The sequence below is a fragment of the Aegilops tauschii genome, chromosome 7 (genome assembly GCF_002575655.3).
Source record: "Aegilops tauschii subsp. strangulata cultivar AL8/78 chromosome 7, Aet v6.0, whole genome shotgun sequence".
In the NCBI taxonomy this organism is placed as follows: Eukaryota; Viridiplantae; Streptophyta; class Magnoliopsida; order Poales; family Poaceae; genus Aegilops; species Aegilops tauschii.
The window spans coordinates 69,768,598-69,783,107 of NC_053041.3; the positions used below are offsets into that span (position 1 = coordinate 69,768,598).

The 14,510-nt window shown below is 48.1% G+C and overlaps 3 protein-coding genes across 3 annotated transcripts; 1 reads left to right on the top strand and 2 right to left on the bottom strand.

Annotated features, from left to right (window-relative positions):
* Window positions 1-3,179: 3,179 nt before the first annotated feature.
* On the bottom strand, window positions 3,180-5,126 carry LOC109742929 (uncharacterized). The gene is made up of 3 exons (XM_020302033.2): window positions 4,609-5,126; window positions 4,156-4,432; window positions 3,180-3,381 (listed from the first exon to the last, which is right to left on the bottom strand). Exons 1-3 carry the CDS (start codon window positions 5,107-5,109, stop codon window positions 3,341-3,343), a joined length of 819 nt encoding a protein of 272 aa, XP_020157622.1. The 5' UTR covers window positions 5,110-5,126; the 3' UTR covers window positions 3,180-3,340.
* A 5,081-nt stretch (window positions 5,127-10,207) lies between these two features.
* On the top strand, window positions 10,208-10,522 carry LOC109742930 (transcription elongation factor 1 homolog). The gene has a single exon (XM_020302034.1). The coding sequence runs from the start codon at window positions 10,208-10,210 to the stop codon at window positions 10,520-10,522; it is 315 nt and encodes a 104-aa protein (XP_020157623.1).
* A 1,657-nt stretch (window positions 10,523-12,179) lies between these two features.
* Window positions 12,180-13,797, bottom strand: LOC120968680 (uncharacterized). Its single transcript, XM_040395619.1, has 3 exons — window positions 13,321-13,797; window positions 12,887-13,181; window positions 12,180-12,220 (listed from the first exon to the last, which is right to left on the bottom strand). The coding sequence occupies exons 1-3, from the start codon at window positions 13,795-13,797 to the stop codon at window positions 12,180-12,182; spliced, it is 813 nt and encodes a 270-aa protein (XP_040251553.1).
* Between the last annotated feature and the right edge of the window lie 713 nt (window positions 13,798-14,510).

A 14,510-nucleotide genomic window follows, 5' to 3' on the forward strand; every position in this document is an offset into this window, starting at 1 on the left:
CAAACCTATCCAAAAACACCTACAAAGTACTTCTAGTTTCATACTTGTTCTAGGTAAAGTGAATGTTAAGCGTGCGTAGAGTTGTATCGGTGGTCGATAGAACTTGAGGGAATATTTGTTCTACGTTTAGCTCCTCGTTGGGTTCGACACTCTTACTTATCAAAAGAGGCTACAATTGATCCCCTATACTTGTGGGTTATCACGTAGCGTCGACCAAGCACGGAGATAAGAGAGGACACTTCTCTCTATTAATTGGCTAGCTAACACAATATATGAAACACCTAAATTAACCCCCCAAAACCCCTAAACCACCCCTTTAAAAAAAACAAAACCTCAGCTCCTGCCAGCTGCTGACGTGTGGACGCCTATTGGTCCCGGTTGGTGCCACCAACCGGGACCAAAGGGCCTCCTGCCTGGGCTCACCGCACCGGCCACGTGGAGGCCCATCTGTCCCGGTTCGTGTAAGAACTGGGACTAAAGGCCTAGGGCTTTAGTAACGACCCTTTAGTCCCGGTTCAACAACCGGGACAAATGGCCCTTACGAACCTGGACAAATGGCCCTTCTTCTACTAGTGTTGAGTACTGCTATATGTGCCCCTTCCAGATGGAAGAAAACTAGGACTGGTTTCGGCGCCACGGACGGGCCAATCGCCCGGGCAAAGCAGCAGGACATCCCTCCAGCAGCAGCACAAAAGAAAGAGGAAGAACATCAGCGGAAAATCAAGCCGACGAGGCACAGCCACCTCCCATCCAAGGACCCAACCTGCCACTGTCGGTCGAGCTCTAGACACCATAGCCCACCACCTCGATGAGATCCGGGGATCCCACACCCCGCTGGCCCCTATACAAAGGCAAGAGCTTCTCCTAACCGTGAATTCGGGGAAACTTATTCAGACACGACGCCTCCGCAACGGCCTCGGCGATGTCTCCCTCAACCCTAACCCTACTGCGAACCCACCCCACGCACAGATCCGAGGTTCCCCCTCCCTTCCGCCACTGGAGCGGCCGGCGGAGGGAGTGGGAACCAGCGGCAGCGCCGGCGGCACACAAAGGGAAGCCCCACTCGCCTCCTTTCCGCCTGTGCAGGTGATCCACTCTTTCCGGTGATGATATAGTGTGCAGAAATGGACATGACTGTTTTGATCCTGAGCTCGTGTGAACGCAACAATATAGCTTTGCGAAAAAAATTTGGGAAATTCATGAACATCTTTTTATGAACCTTTTTTGAATTCACGAAAAAAATTAAATTCATGATCCTTTTTGAATTTTGGAACATTTTCAAATATGTGAACAATTTTAAAGTTCGTGAACATTTTTTAAGGTCCGGGAATAATTTCAAAATTTGTGAACATTTTCTGAAACTTGAACTCTTTAAATATTGAAAAAAATATTAAATTTATAATTATTTTGAAACACTGAAACGAAATCTAGAAAAAAAATTGAAAACAGAAAATAAAAACTAAAAAGGTGAAAAGGAAAATAAATAAAGGAGGTCCCTACTGTACTGCAAACTAATTTCAGTTCCCCCAAACAAAAACCGTTCTGAGGTTTCGGCCTGAATGCACATAACCAAAAAATAATAAATGCGTTAACTAACCATGAGTGACAACCACCGTTGAGGGTTCTCTGTCCAAACACAAATTCATTCTTTGCTATAGGACTGAAGCTTTAAGCGGCACATCGGAACTCAATTACTCCATTCACCGCAAAACTATTACCGCCTCTGGCAGTCGGTGGAGCAGCTGGAAACAGAATAGCAGCACAAATATTACGAGCATCATTGTTCAAGCTTTTTCTGAATTTTAGAACAGCGAGACCAACACAAAATAGGTTTCATACATTGTCAAGAGAACGGACCAAGCAGTATATATCTGAATTTTTTTTTTTTGAAAGATCCAGCAAATTGCTGGCTTTAATTAGATTTAGCAGAAAGCAACGGAAGAAACAACATGAGGAGGATCCGAAGATCAAAGGAAAAAAGAAAAGGCAGCCCTATTAGCTGCAGAACAACACTACACTTACAAGACGGAATGCCATCCGCCCACCGCAAGACAACGCAGCTCCGACTCCGGCGGAGAAACTACGGAGAACAAAACAAGGTTGGCGTCACAGGAGATCGCCGAACGGACCACATGTCGCTCGTCATCGTACGCTACCAGAGCCCCGCACCGCAGCTTCGACTTCACAGCAACAAACAGCCGAGGTAATCTCACGGACACGCCGGAGAAGAGCCGACTACCATGACCAAAGCCACGCCTCCAACAATGCTCACCACCGTCATCGTTGCCACAGAAGTCAAAACCTCCCTCATCGCCGGACACGACCAAGCAGCACGAACAACATCCTCCATCTATCACTGGTCCCCCTGGCCGGTAAGGAGCTCCTGAAACGATGCCCCAAGAGGCGCGACACACATCGCCTTCATCGTCCGATCCCGTGGGATCAAGGGTTTCCCCCGAGCAGCATTGCGTGGTGGAGCGAGCAGAAATGCCTCAGCGACGCCTTCAAGAGGGAAGCGGCGCCCGCAGGCGTCGCCGTCGCCTGCCCCAGCCCAAAGACTGGCAGCAAGGTCTTCACCCGACGCTGCACCTCCAACCACCAACCCGAGCCAGGCCACCACCGCAGACACACGCCCGACGGCCGCTGGCCCCACGCGCCCAACGTCCGCCGCAGCCACCAGATCCGGACGCCGGGGCCCAGGTCTCCATCGCTGCCGCTGGTCCGCGCCGGATAACCGTCAGCCCCTTGCGCCCGATCTGCCTCACACCGCCCTCTGGAGCTCATCGAGCCAACGGCCGGCGACGCGCATGATGAGCCCATGCGCCGCCGAACAGCTCGCTCCCGCCTGACCCCTCTCCTCCGCCGCAGCGCTGACCACGACCCCGCCCCGCGGTAGGCACTCTGCAGATCCAGCTGGGGCTCGCCCGGCGCAACGCGCCCACGTCCCGCGCGACCGGCGCACGCCCAGCCCGCATCCCGCGCGCCACCGCGCGCCCAGCCCGCAGCTCAACGCATCACCACCAGCCTCGCCTCGCCGCCCGTCCAGCACCAGAGCAGAGGAGCTCCACCTTCGCAGCCCACCGCCGGATCCCGCGCCGAACGCCAGTATATATCTGAATTTGAGAACAGCAAATAGGTTTCCTACATTGTCAGCGAGACCAAGCAGTATATATCTGAATTTGAGAACAGCAAATAGGTTTCCTACATTGTCAGCTAGCAGAAACACAACAACTTCCAGGTTTTGCCGAACCCCTATCTCACTGCAAAAAGTTTTGAGACGGCGACACTCTGAACATGAGAACTGTGAAGCAACGGTCAGGAGTCCTGCTCTGGTCTTTCTCTACACTGCATCGACATCTGGGTACCGCACCTCCGCGTGGGCTGAATTATCAGAAATATCGAAGCAGTTAGACATACATCATGTCACAGGTACTGCTAACAGTATGATGAAAAGATCAAGAAGAAAGCTGAGGTACAAAAACTCGAAACAATGGAATGCCTAGAAAAATCTACGTAGTTGATTTGGGGTTTCAGTTTGCTAAGTCTTCCACTGGCAATCTACATATTATTAAATTGAAGAACAGAATCGTCTGAATTCAAAACCAAACAATAACTATCTTCAGACAACCTTCTAGCATCTGTCCATAAATCCAACAGGCACAATGTCGTGCCTGTTGACTGATTTGGTTCAGCAACTTCCATTGATATCTATAAAATCCTACAGCAGTTCAGAGTACTTGTTTCACCCAAAGTTTCAGCAAACTGTTTTTCAGACTACTAGTTTCGAAATCAAGAAGGCAATTGCAGAAACTATTTTCCATGTAGTGTTGTGGGATACGACCTGATTTTTTTTTCTTTCTGAATTACATATAGAAATCAGTATCTTCTATGTGAAGCTAAACTAATTTGGGTTTTCAAGTTCCAAGAGTGTAATATGTAACAACCAAATAAGCTTCAGATTACACAGGCAGATTAATCCAACGGTCACAATGAAAAGACAACAATTCAAACAATTGTCAAGTCCAACTGAAGCAGATTAGCAGCAGTTTCAGTAAACTGTAACAATTTCAGTACACTGTTTTCCATGTAACCCAAAAGATAACGGCAATGCAAAAGGAGATTACTAGGAAGTTGGGGACATGAAGGGCCTCTCACCTGGCGTCCCGGCCGCGAAGACGACGATGTGGAGGTCCCGGACGCTGCGGGGCAGGTCGACGACGAGTGGGGTAGGCCGCCCGAAAGTACCCGCTTCGACGCACATGACGAGGTCGGAGACGTCCAGCCGGCGCATCAGCTTCTTCCTAAGGCGGACCACGGACCTGCCCCTGAACACCAACGCGCCGTGGTTCATGCGGGTCCCGTCGGCCCCCGCCCGCACGTACACGATCAGCCGCGACGGCAACAGGGCGGTGAGTATTCCGGGGAAGAGAAGCTGCAGTTGAGTCGCAAAGAATCAACCAAAGAAACAGGAGTGGTAACCAAGAAGCGCAAATCTGGCAAGAACAGAGCCAAAGAATTGCTCGCAATCTTTGCGGTCAAATTCCGACGCATGTCCACCCAATTCGCGCAAATTCGGGGAGAATCAAGAAGCGGGCATGGCGGACTCACCCCAGTCGGACGTGGAAGGGGGGGCATGTCCTCCATGGCGGGGATGGGCTCCACTACCCAGTGCATCATCGTGCTGACGATGTAGGTGTCCTCGATGTCCTCGGCGCTGACGCCATTGTTCCAGCTGAGGTACCTCCCGTTGGCGCGGAGGCAGCGGCCGGTGAACTGCCAGAGCAGGACGTCGTTCCCAGAGTCGGCCCCGTCGGCCTTCCACATGATGGCCTGCACCTCCGGCTGTGCGTAGTCGCGCAGCTCGACGCGCAGCCCGCGGTGGCCTAGCGGCGCCGGCGCTTCCGTGGCGGCGAGGTACCGACCGTAGGCGGAGCTGTGGAGGAGCACGTACTCCGCGTGGCCGTGGTACAAGTGCACCACCCAAGCCGCGTTCATCGACGCCCGGCGGTGGTGGAGGGAGACGCCATGCCCGTCCTCGTCGGCGTGTAGGTACATGCCGCGCTCGCGGCTCCGCAGCCGCACGTGGTGGCCGTCCTGAAACTGCTCCATCTTCCGTGGGCGCCGCTGGAGAGCAGAGGCGGTTCTTGGTTTCTTGGCGCTCCGGCAAGGAGAAGGGAAAGCTGTTGGTTCAGGCGCCAAGACAGAGTATTTCAAGCGGCCGCTCAGCTCAGGCCGGGACGACGCTAGCGTGGAGTGGGCCGGCCCAGTGTCTTGGACCGATGCTACAGTACATCAAGTATGACCCATTTTTGTCTAGAAAACCAACTAAAAAAGAATTGTCTAGAAAAACAAGTATGACCCATTTCTCATTTCACATTTTGCGAAATATAGGGTGCCGACGCACCCCCGACTAGGCTGGCCTGTCGGCGAGCACGACATGTAAGTACTGCGCAATGTACAAATCGGAAAAAGTGGGTGCCTCCACCAGGAATTGAACTCCTGATGTGAACTATTTAGAACTAAATTCCTTGGCATATACGAACACTGTTGTTTCAAACTTTTCTTCAAAAGTTGTCAACAATTTTCTGGAAGGCAAATAATGTTTGAAATTCCGACCATTTTCTAAAAAAACGCGAACAACTTTTTGAACTTTTATTAAAAGTGTGAACATTTTTAAAATTTTGAACAAAATTGGAAAGTGGGAAAAGTAGAAAATTATGTACAAGTTTCTAAATAATGTGAACATTTTTTGAAATTTTTGAACAATTTTAAAAATGCAAACACCTATTGAATTTATGAACAAATTTGAAAAGGTACTCTTTTTGAAAATTGAAAATTGCAAATTTTCTGGAAAGAAGTGAAAAAATTAGAAACACAAATAATTTTTGATGCTATGAACAAATTTGAAAACAGGAGCATTTCGAAAATTCTGATTTAAAAAAAAACGAGAACATAATGTGAAAGTACCAGACATTTTTTATAAACACGAACACTTTTAGAATTTATGAACAAATTTGGAAAAAAGAACCTTGTTTGAAATTTGAACATTTTCTGAAATCCCAAAAAAAGTTGTATTTTATGAGCAAAATTTTATAATAAAAATAATAATTAAATTCCTGAGCATTTTTCAAAACACGAACAAATTTTTATTTCGAACAAAAAAATTGAATTCCTAAAGATTATTTTCTGACAGGAAAAAAGAATAATAATAATAATAAACAAAAAATACAAAAGAAAAAAATAAATAAGAAACAGAATGGCTAAAATAGTTTCGAGAACCATCTAGAAGCTTCCCAAAACGGGAAAATCCTTGTTGGAACCTTCTAGAATGTTCTCAAAACCGAAACTAGAAAACATCTTCCTACCAGCGACCAATTTAGTCGCTACGAGCGATCGATCCGGTATTTGCTCAAGTTAGGATAGTACCTTAGCTCCGATCCTCCCACACGACACTTATCGAATCAATGAATGATAACCTAATGAATCATAGTGAAAGTAACTTGACGAGATTTCTATGTGTCCTCAAGAGCGTTTTACCCACTATAAGAAACACCTCCGGCTTGTCCTTAGTATAATTAAGGATTGGGCCAGTTGCTGCACCTATTTACTCGTGTTACTTGCTACCTTGTTACGAATTATCTTTCTATCGAACTACCTATCAAAACTAACTTTACAACACTTGCATTGAAACCTTGCAGAAAACTACTTATCAAATCCTTCTGCTCCTCGTTGGGTTCGACACTCCTACTTATTGAAAGGACTATTATAGATCCCTATACTTGTGGGACATTAAAACACTTTTAAATTACTAGGTATGATTTGTGCTGCCAAACTGAACCTTATTCTCTGCCCTCGTAAAATGAACTAGTCTATTATACTAGGGTTTTCACGGTATGCAGAGCTTGTATATCTTTTTCATTGATAGAAGGGGTATGAAGATACATCGGGTGCAATGCATGGGGCCACGTACACGAGGAGGGTGTGGTGTGCTCACATGAGCAGAAGAACATAGGGGTGCCCGACCCTAGACCATTTTCCCTAACCTGCCGGCAGGAAGATTAGTATTCCCTTGGTGCTTTTTTTGAAACAGAACACCCATGTATTCCATTACGATGACGATTTGGTTAAGTCGCCAGTTACAGTGTTTTGTACAAACTCGGGGAACTGGCCTAACTAGGTCTCACACCTGCCACTCCCTAGACCGTGAACATACGCAGCTAAAGAGTGTGCTACATTGTTACAAATTCTAGGACATACATTCAGTTTAGCAACATCAAAAGCAACATTCAACTGAAATTGTATGTCCTGAAATAGTGATCCTAGAGTAGATTTATCATATTCTTCGCTTGTTGCCGCTTGCTTCATCACCATGGAATCAGTTTCAAAGATAACTTGATTGCCTCCCATCCTTGCCGTGGCATGGATTGCATACAACATAGCTAATGCTTCAGCATGGAGTGCACTGGATACCAGTTGCGGGTTTCCTGCTCCTGCAACCAAAAGTGTGCCTTCATTATTTCTCAAAGTAAAACCCCAACCTCCAGAATTTGATGCTTCATGAAACGCCATCCGAATTTATTTTAAGGAATGTACTTGGCGGAGGAGACCATTTTGCCGTGGCGGTCTGATTCTGGGCACTCCTTCGGTTCTTGAGATTCCTGAAAACATTGACATGATAGTAAATAAAGGAAACAATTTCATCTGTGGTTTTCATCGTGTCACCCACGTTAGCTTTATTTCTTTCATGCCACCATAGTCAGAACAGGACACACACCTTTATGCTCTCTTCCTCTGTCAGATGAAGTAACTCCTCAAACAAGCCGAGGGGATCATTGCATAGCACTAACTTGTTTCTAGTATTTTCCATCTGTGCTGAGCACCACAGTTGTTTCACCTTTTTGCATTTGAGGAAATAGTGACCACCATCCTCATCATATCTGAGGCATACTAGGCATCTAGTGTCAATATCCATTCCCTGTTTTCAACTTCATTCTCAGTGGTAGGCTATATGGTTCCATATGCCAAATGAAGTGGAGGACCTTATTCGGGAGAGGTAGAGCCCATATTTTCTTCCATTCAAACTCAGTCGCCTCTCCATTACTTCTTGAACTTAACGTTTGCCCATGGCTTGATTCCCGTTCTGCATTGTCCACTACAACCTTATAGGCTGACTTCACTGAGAAGATCACCTTCTTGTCGAAATGCCATGCAATGGAATCATCAAAATGATCATGAATTGGGATTTGCAGGATTATCTTTGAATCCTCCACATTGAAAGTTTGGTGCACAAGGTTGACATCCCAACTATTTATTGAAGGGTCGATAAGACCAACAAGATCAGCCCAAAGCTTTACCTCCTCCTGGATGGTCTAAACCACACAAGAGACCGAGGGTTGCTAGATGTTGAAGATGAAGTCATTCTGGTGTTTGCGTCGTGATCGAGGACAACGCCTTTTTGCAGTGCAGCCGGCGTGCAGCAATAGGAGGTGGCAGACCATTCTCGGAAGGGAATCGGCGCGCCTAGGAGATCGGTAGTGTAAGGACACTAGTCAAGGACCTTGTATGACACTTGACAAGAGAAGGAGCTTCTGATAAGGAGACTCTGGCTCTACAGAAGACGCATGCGTCCTCGTGAGTCTATCATGTTGCAGTGTGCGAAAATACAAAGTTGAAGTGTTTGGAACAACTCCATAATTATACTAGTGAATCCGGGTTTAGAGTAATGAAAATCGGAGAGGAATCTCTTTATATATAAAAAATACTAGTGAATCTTCTTCTACAATAAAAATAGGCCGAATACTAGTGAATCCATGAAATGGGATAATCCAAAACACACTAAAAAAACTTAAGATCTACCTTGAGGACGGATGTAGTTTTAAATGATTTTATTTGTTTTTCCCAGTCCGGAGAAGAAGTGTAACCCGCCCCCCCCCCCCCCCCCCCCAACCCAACAAAAAAAATAAATAAATAACGTACTTGAACTGGGCATGATTGTGGGCGTAGTTGTGCCACAGCACGCGGGCGAGAGCTGCGCGGCCGCGTACCACCAACTCCCTCAAAAAAAACACGCCTCGCGCCCGGAAAAGTAGGATCTAGGCGATCAAGGAGGAGAGGGATCCCTTGCGCGCCGCCGGTGACGCCGCCGGTTTCCTCTCTCTCCATCGGCCGCTCCGGCGGCGGGAGGGAGGGGGAACCTCGGGTCTATTCGCTAGGTGGGTGTGTGGTAGGGTTAGGGTTGAGGGAGACGCTGCCAAGGCCGTTGCGGTGGTGTCGCGTCGGAATAAGTTTCTCCGGGCTCCGTTCGCAGTCAGGCGAGGCTTTTGCCTTCGTCTAGGAGCCAGCGGTGTTGGGGATCCCCGGATCTCGTCGAGGTCGCCGGCTATGGTGGTTGGAGGTCCATCGGCACTGGCCGTTTGGATCCTCAGATGGGCGATGGAGGCAGGGAGACGAAGACCTTTCTTCTTCCTTGTTGGTATGATTTGCTGCTGCTGTTCTTCTCCTTCCTCTGCGCTGATGCTGGTGGGAGATCCTGCTTTGTCCGGGCGGATGGCCCGGCCGCGGTGCTGGACCGGTCGGATGACTCGAGTTCTCTTCCTTCCGGAAGGGACACTTTTCGCGGTACTCAAAGCCAAAGATGGCGACGGCAGGTGTGTTGGATTGATGTCCATGCCCTCTCAGCGCTGGTGTAAGAAAGGAGGAAGCAACGAGGCGGCAATTGTACTGTGGTCGAAGATGATGACCTGTTTGCGACTGGTTACAGATCCTTCTGCTGCAGGGGTCTTCTCTCAAGATTCAGGGATGATGACACAGGGCTCCGGAGATTTTTTTGTGTTATGGTTGTCTTAGGGTAATCTAGGTGTTCATGGTCCTTTGTATTTGCGTTTCAGTGTGCTTGTAAGAGTTATTAACTACTTTGTACTCATTCGTGATTTGAATAAAAAATTTCTCAAAAAAAAAAACTCCCTCAAAAAATAAAATAAATCAGCCACCTATGCGTAGCCCAGGCGGACTAGCTAGCTCCCGGCCATTTCGACTGGGCGCCAGAATCCGGCTCCGACTCGTTAATGGCTTCGCTGCACGAAGAGGAGCCGCAGTCGTAGTGCCTCGGAGAACCTTTATAAGCACGCCCACCCTTTCCCTACCAACACACATCGCGTTTGCCTGAACCTAGCTGCGACTGCGATCTGGTGGTGCTCGAGAATTCGAGATGGCGAAGCGCAAGTCGATGAGCTCCAAGATGGCTCAGCGGAAGAAGCCAGCGTCCAAGCTGGACACGGCCTTCTGCTGCCCCTTCTGCAACCACCCCGGCAGCGTGTCGTGCACCATCGACCTCAAGCTCTACGTCGCCACCGCCGTCTGCTACGGATGTCAGGAGTTCTACCACACCACGGCGCACCACCTCACCGAGCCCGTCGGCATCTACCACGACTGGATCGACGCCTGCGAGATGGCCAACCAAGGCATCAAACTCCAAGCCCGACAGCGGCGAGTCGGCTGCGACGACGACGACAGCGATGCCTGATCGATCGTGTTCGATTGATCGAGTTTGCTTTCATGGATCGATCGATACAACGTCAATCTAATCCTGCGTAGTTTGATGTTTGATCGTGTCTCTCGAAATTGTATTGATTGGAGGCTGTACTCCTGATTGATCATGTACCTCTGTTGCGCATCGTGTAGCTCATGAGTTCTGAACTTCTGATCATCAGTCAATCTTGTGCAGTATAAGACCATGCATGTACTGAATCTGTGACTGGTTTCGTTGTTGCAGTGGTATCTTTTTTTTTTCTTTTCAAAATCGAAAGAAAAAGAGAGTACCTTGTTGTCTCTAGGAAAAAATAAGTTCGCACGGTTCAAGAACAAAGACGCTCTGCAGACAGGCTCCTCCTGTCAGGAGAATGAATCAATTTCAGTTAGCAGAATCACAAGAGTTGCTGGGGTTTTCCTAAACCTATATCTCAATGCAAATTGTAGTTCTGAATCTCATGTCATTGTGTCCGAGGCGGCGACACTTCTGAAGAGGTGGACTGTCAGGCGACGGTCAGGAGTCCTGCTCTTATCTTTCTCTAGGCTGCATCGACATCCGGGTACCGCAACTCGGCGTGGGCTGAATTAGACCAGAGAGTGAAAGAGTAAGGAATCATATCACAGGCAATCTTTGGAGAAGATCTATATAACTTAAATATCACTGTATTGGATAATTGACAAAGAAGACAGCTTATGTACAAAACCTGGAAAACAACCTGAATTTGGTATCATCGATATAACCAGAATTTGGGTTGCAACGTTGTTCAAAAAATGTACAGTATGCTAAATCAACCAGAAATCTGTATCTTCTCTTTAAGGCTGAAAACACATAACGTGAGTACGTGACTAAGTTGGGTTTCTGAGATCCAAATGGGGAAATTTAATTATCTGTGCCAGTCGTATGAAACCAAAAATTTCTGTATCAAGGTTTAGTGTTAATATGTGACTTAAGTAATGATTTTCTCCCCAACGACCAGTTTAGCTTCAGATCACCTTCTAGCATCTGTACAACAGGCATAATGTAAATACCAACTACTTCTATTCAACTCCTTCTACTTATATCTAATACAGTTTCAGTAAACTCCTAACTGAAGATTAGCATTGTCTTCCACCACAAGCTGATCAGTGCTTCATTAAAATAAATCCCAAAAGATCATGTCAATGCAGCAAATAATATCGACCAGTACATATCTTGCAAACTTCATTTTCTGCTGAATGACTGAAACTTGAAACGGTAGCGCTGGCATCTAAGGGAAACAAGTAACATTCAAATGCACTTGGCGATTCAAATGCTGAAGTAGCAGCAAGAATAAGAAGACAACCATTACAAACCAATGCCATTGCATAACTGTTCAAAGAATTTATAGTACTAAACCAAACAGAAATTACAGAGGCAACCCTGAAGTAGCAGCAAGAATAAGAACGCAATCATTTCTTTGCACAGGTTCTGAAATTTAGAACCACAAGGGAGAGGTTCCTCCTGTCTGGAGAATGAATCAAGTTTATCTATGCTAGCAGACACAAGAGGCGCTTCCTAAACCTATATCTCAATGAAAAATGCAGTTCTGAATTCTCATGTCATAGTGTCCAAGACGGTGACACTTTTGAAGAGGTGGACGGTCGACGGTCAGGAGTCCCGCTCTTATCTTTCTCTACTCTGCATTGACATTCGGGTACCGCAGGTCTGCGTGGGCTGAATTAGAACAGAAAGTGAGGAAGTTAGGCATCATGTCACAGGTAGTGCAACAGTTTGAGAAGATCGATAATTTAAATACACTGTTTTGCAGAATTAATGAATAACTGTAGGACTGTGCACAAAAAGCCTGAAAACAACAATATAATGTGCAAAAAACCTGAAAGACAGATTTCATGAAATACTGTAGGATTAACCTGAATTTGGTTTACATGTTCAAAGAATTTATATAGTACTAAACGAAACAGAATTTACAGTACAAAAAATTTGACTGAGTTGGGTATCTAAGTTCCAAAGATTCTACAAGCGACAAATAGTGCCGAATGGGAAAACTGAATTATTTGTATCAAGGACAGTACTATGAAAACAAATATTTTCTGTGTCAGAGTTTAATGTGAATATGTTATGATTTATCCCCAAACAAACTGGATTTTGATTACCTTCTAGCATTTTTACAGCAGGCATAATGCAATTATATATACTAACTATTTCCATTCAACTCCCTACTTATATCTAATACTACAACAGTCCACACAACTCCCCATTCCTAACTGAACATTAGCAGCAGTTGCAGAATACAACAGTTTCAGTGAACTGTTGTTCAGACAGTTTCAGTAAACAGAAGATTAAAATAGGAACTAGGAAGCTGGGAATGGCGCGTCTCACCTGGCGTCCCGGCCATGACGACGACGATGTCGAGGGTCTCGTCGCTGTGGGGCAGATCGACGAGCAGTGGGGTAGGCCGCCCGTGCGTACCCGCTCGGACGCACATGACGAGGTTGCAGGCGTCCATGGCGGCATCCAGCCGGCGGGCCAGCTTCTTCCTCAGGTGGAACGCGGACCTGCCCCTGAATACGAGTGAGGCCCAGGCGAAGTTGGCGTTGGGCTCGTCGGCGCCGGCCTGCTCGTACTGGATCACCCGCCACGGCAACAGGAAGGCGAGGCTTCTGGGGAAGCGGAGCTGCAGTTGATCGGAAACACAAATGCGATCAAGATTTGCAAATTTTGCAAGATGCCAAGAATTGCAATCCCCAATTGTAACTACATCCAAGAACCCAATTCGATCGGGAAGAATCAAGAAGCGGGCATGGCGGACTCACCCCAGTCGGAGCTGCAAGGCGAGGCGTGTCCTCCCTGGCGGGGATGCGCTCCACGACCCAGTGCATCATCGGGCCGGCGCTGTTGAAGCCGTCGACGCTGAGATACTTCCCGTTGGCGCGGAGGCGGCCGGCGACCTGGCGGAGCAGGATATCGTCCCCCGAGCCGATCCTGACGACCTGCCACCTGATGGCCATCTCCTCCCAGGGCTCGTAGTCGCACTGCTCGACGCGGCGCCCGCTGTGGCCTCGCGGCGCCGGCGCGTCCGTGGCGCCGAGGTAGCGGCCGTAGGCGGCGCTGTGGAGGAGCACGTACTGGTTGTTGCCATCTCCCTGGTAGATGTGCACCGCCCACGCCGTGTTCATCGACGCCCGGCGGTGGTGGAGAGAGACGCCAAGCCCGTCGTCGTCGGCGTGCAGGTACGTGCCGCGCTCGCGGCTCCGCAGCCGCACGTGGTGGCCGTCCTGGAACTGCTCCATCGCTCGCCGGTGACGCAGGAGAGCAGAGGCGCGCGGTGGGTTCTTGGTTTCTTGGCGCTCCGGCGACGGGGAGAAGAGGAGGAGCGAAGGCTGTTGGTTGGGACGGTTACTTTCGGGCGCCAAGGCGGGGTATTTCAAGGTGCCTGCCGCGTCGCCATGCTCGTGTAGTGGGCTTGCGGGCCCAGCCCACACATTCCTGCGCGCAACCTCCTGTAGAGGCCCACATGATTTGTTTCCTTTTGCCCCGATTCCTTAACACACCCGCGGCGCAAAATCCCTATTCTACGCTCACCTCACCGAGTTAGTCGTTGTAAAGTACGTGAGGCTACCGGATTGGTGTACAGTCTGTGGCATGTTTGGTCATGTCTACAAAGAGCATGGTGATGGCTTATATCCCCCCTCGACACTTGTCTTTAAGCACCTTCGCGCTAGCTGGAGCATGAGGACCGGCCGGCCCTCTAGTGCTTCAAATCGTGGTGGCTCTAGGAGAGTGGGTGGTCGTTTAGGATGATTTGGTCGGCCTGATGATAATGATTCTTTTTATCATAGCGATCTTGTAAATGAGGAGGAGCCTCGGATGATGATATCGATGGTGACAATAAAAACCTTAAGAGGGGTGTTCACTAGTAGAAAAAGGGCCTTTAGTCCCGGTTCTGGAACCGGGATTAAAGGGTCGTTACTAAAGCCTCCCCCTTTAGTCCCGGTTCTTACAC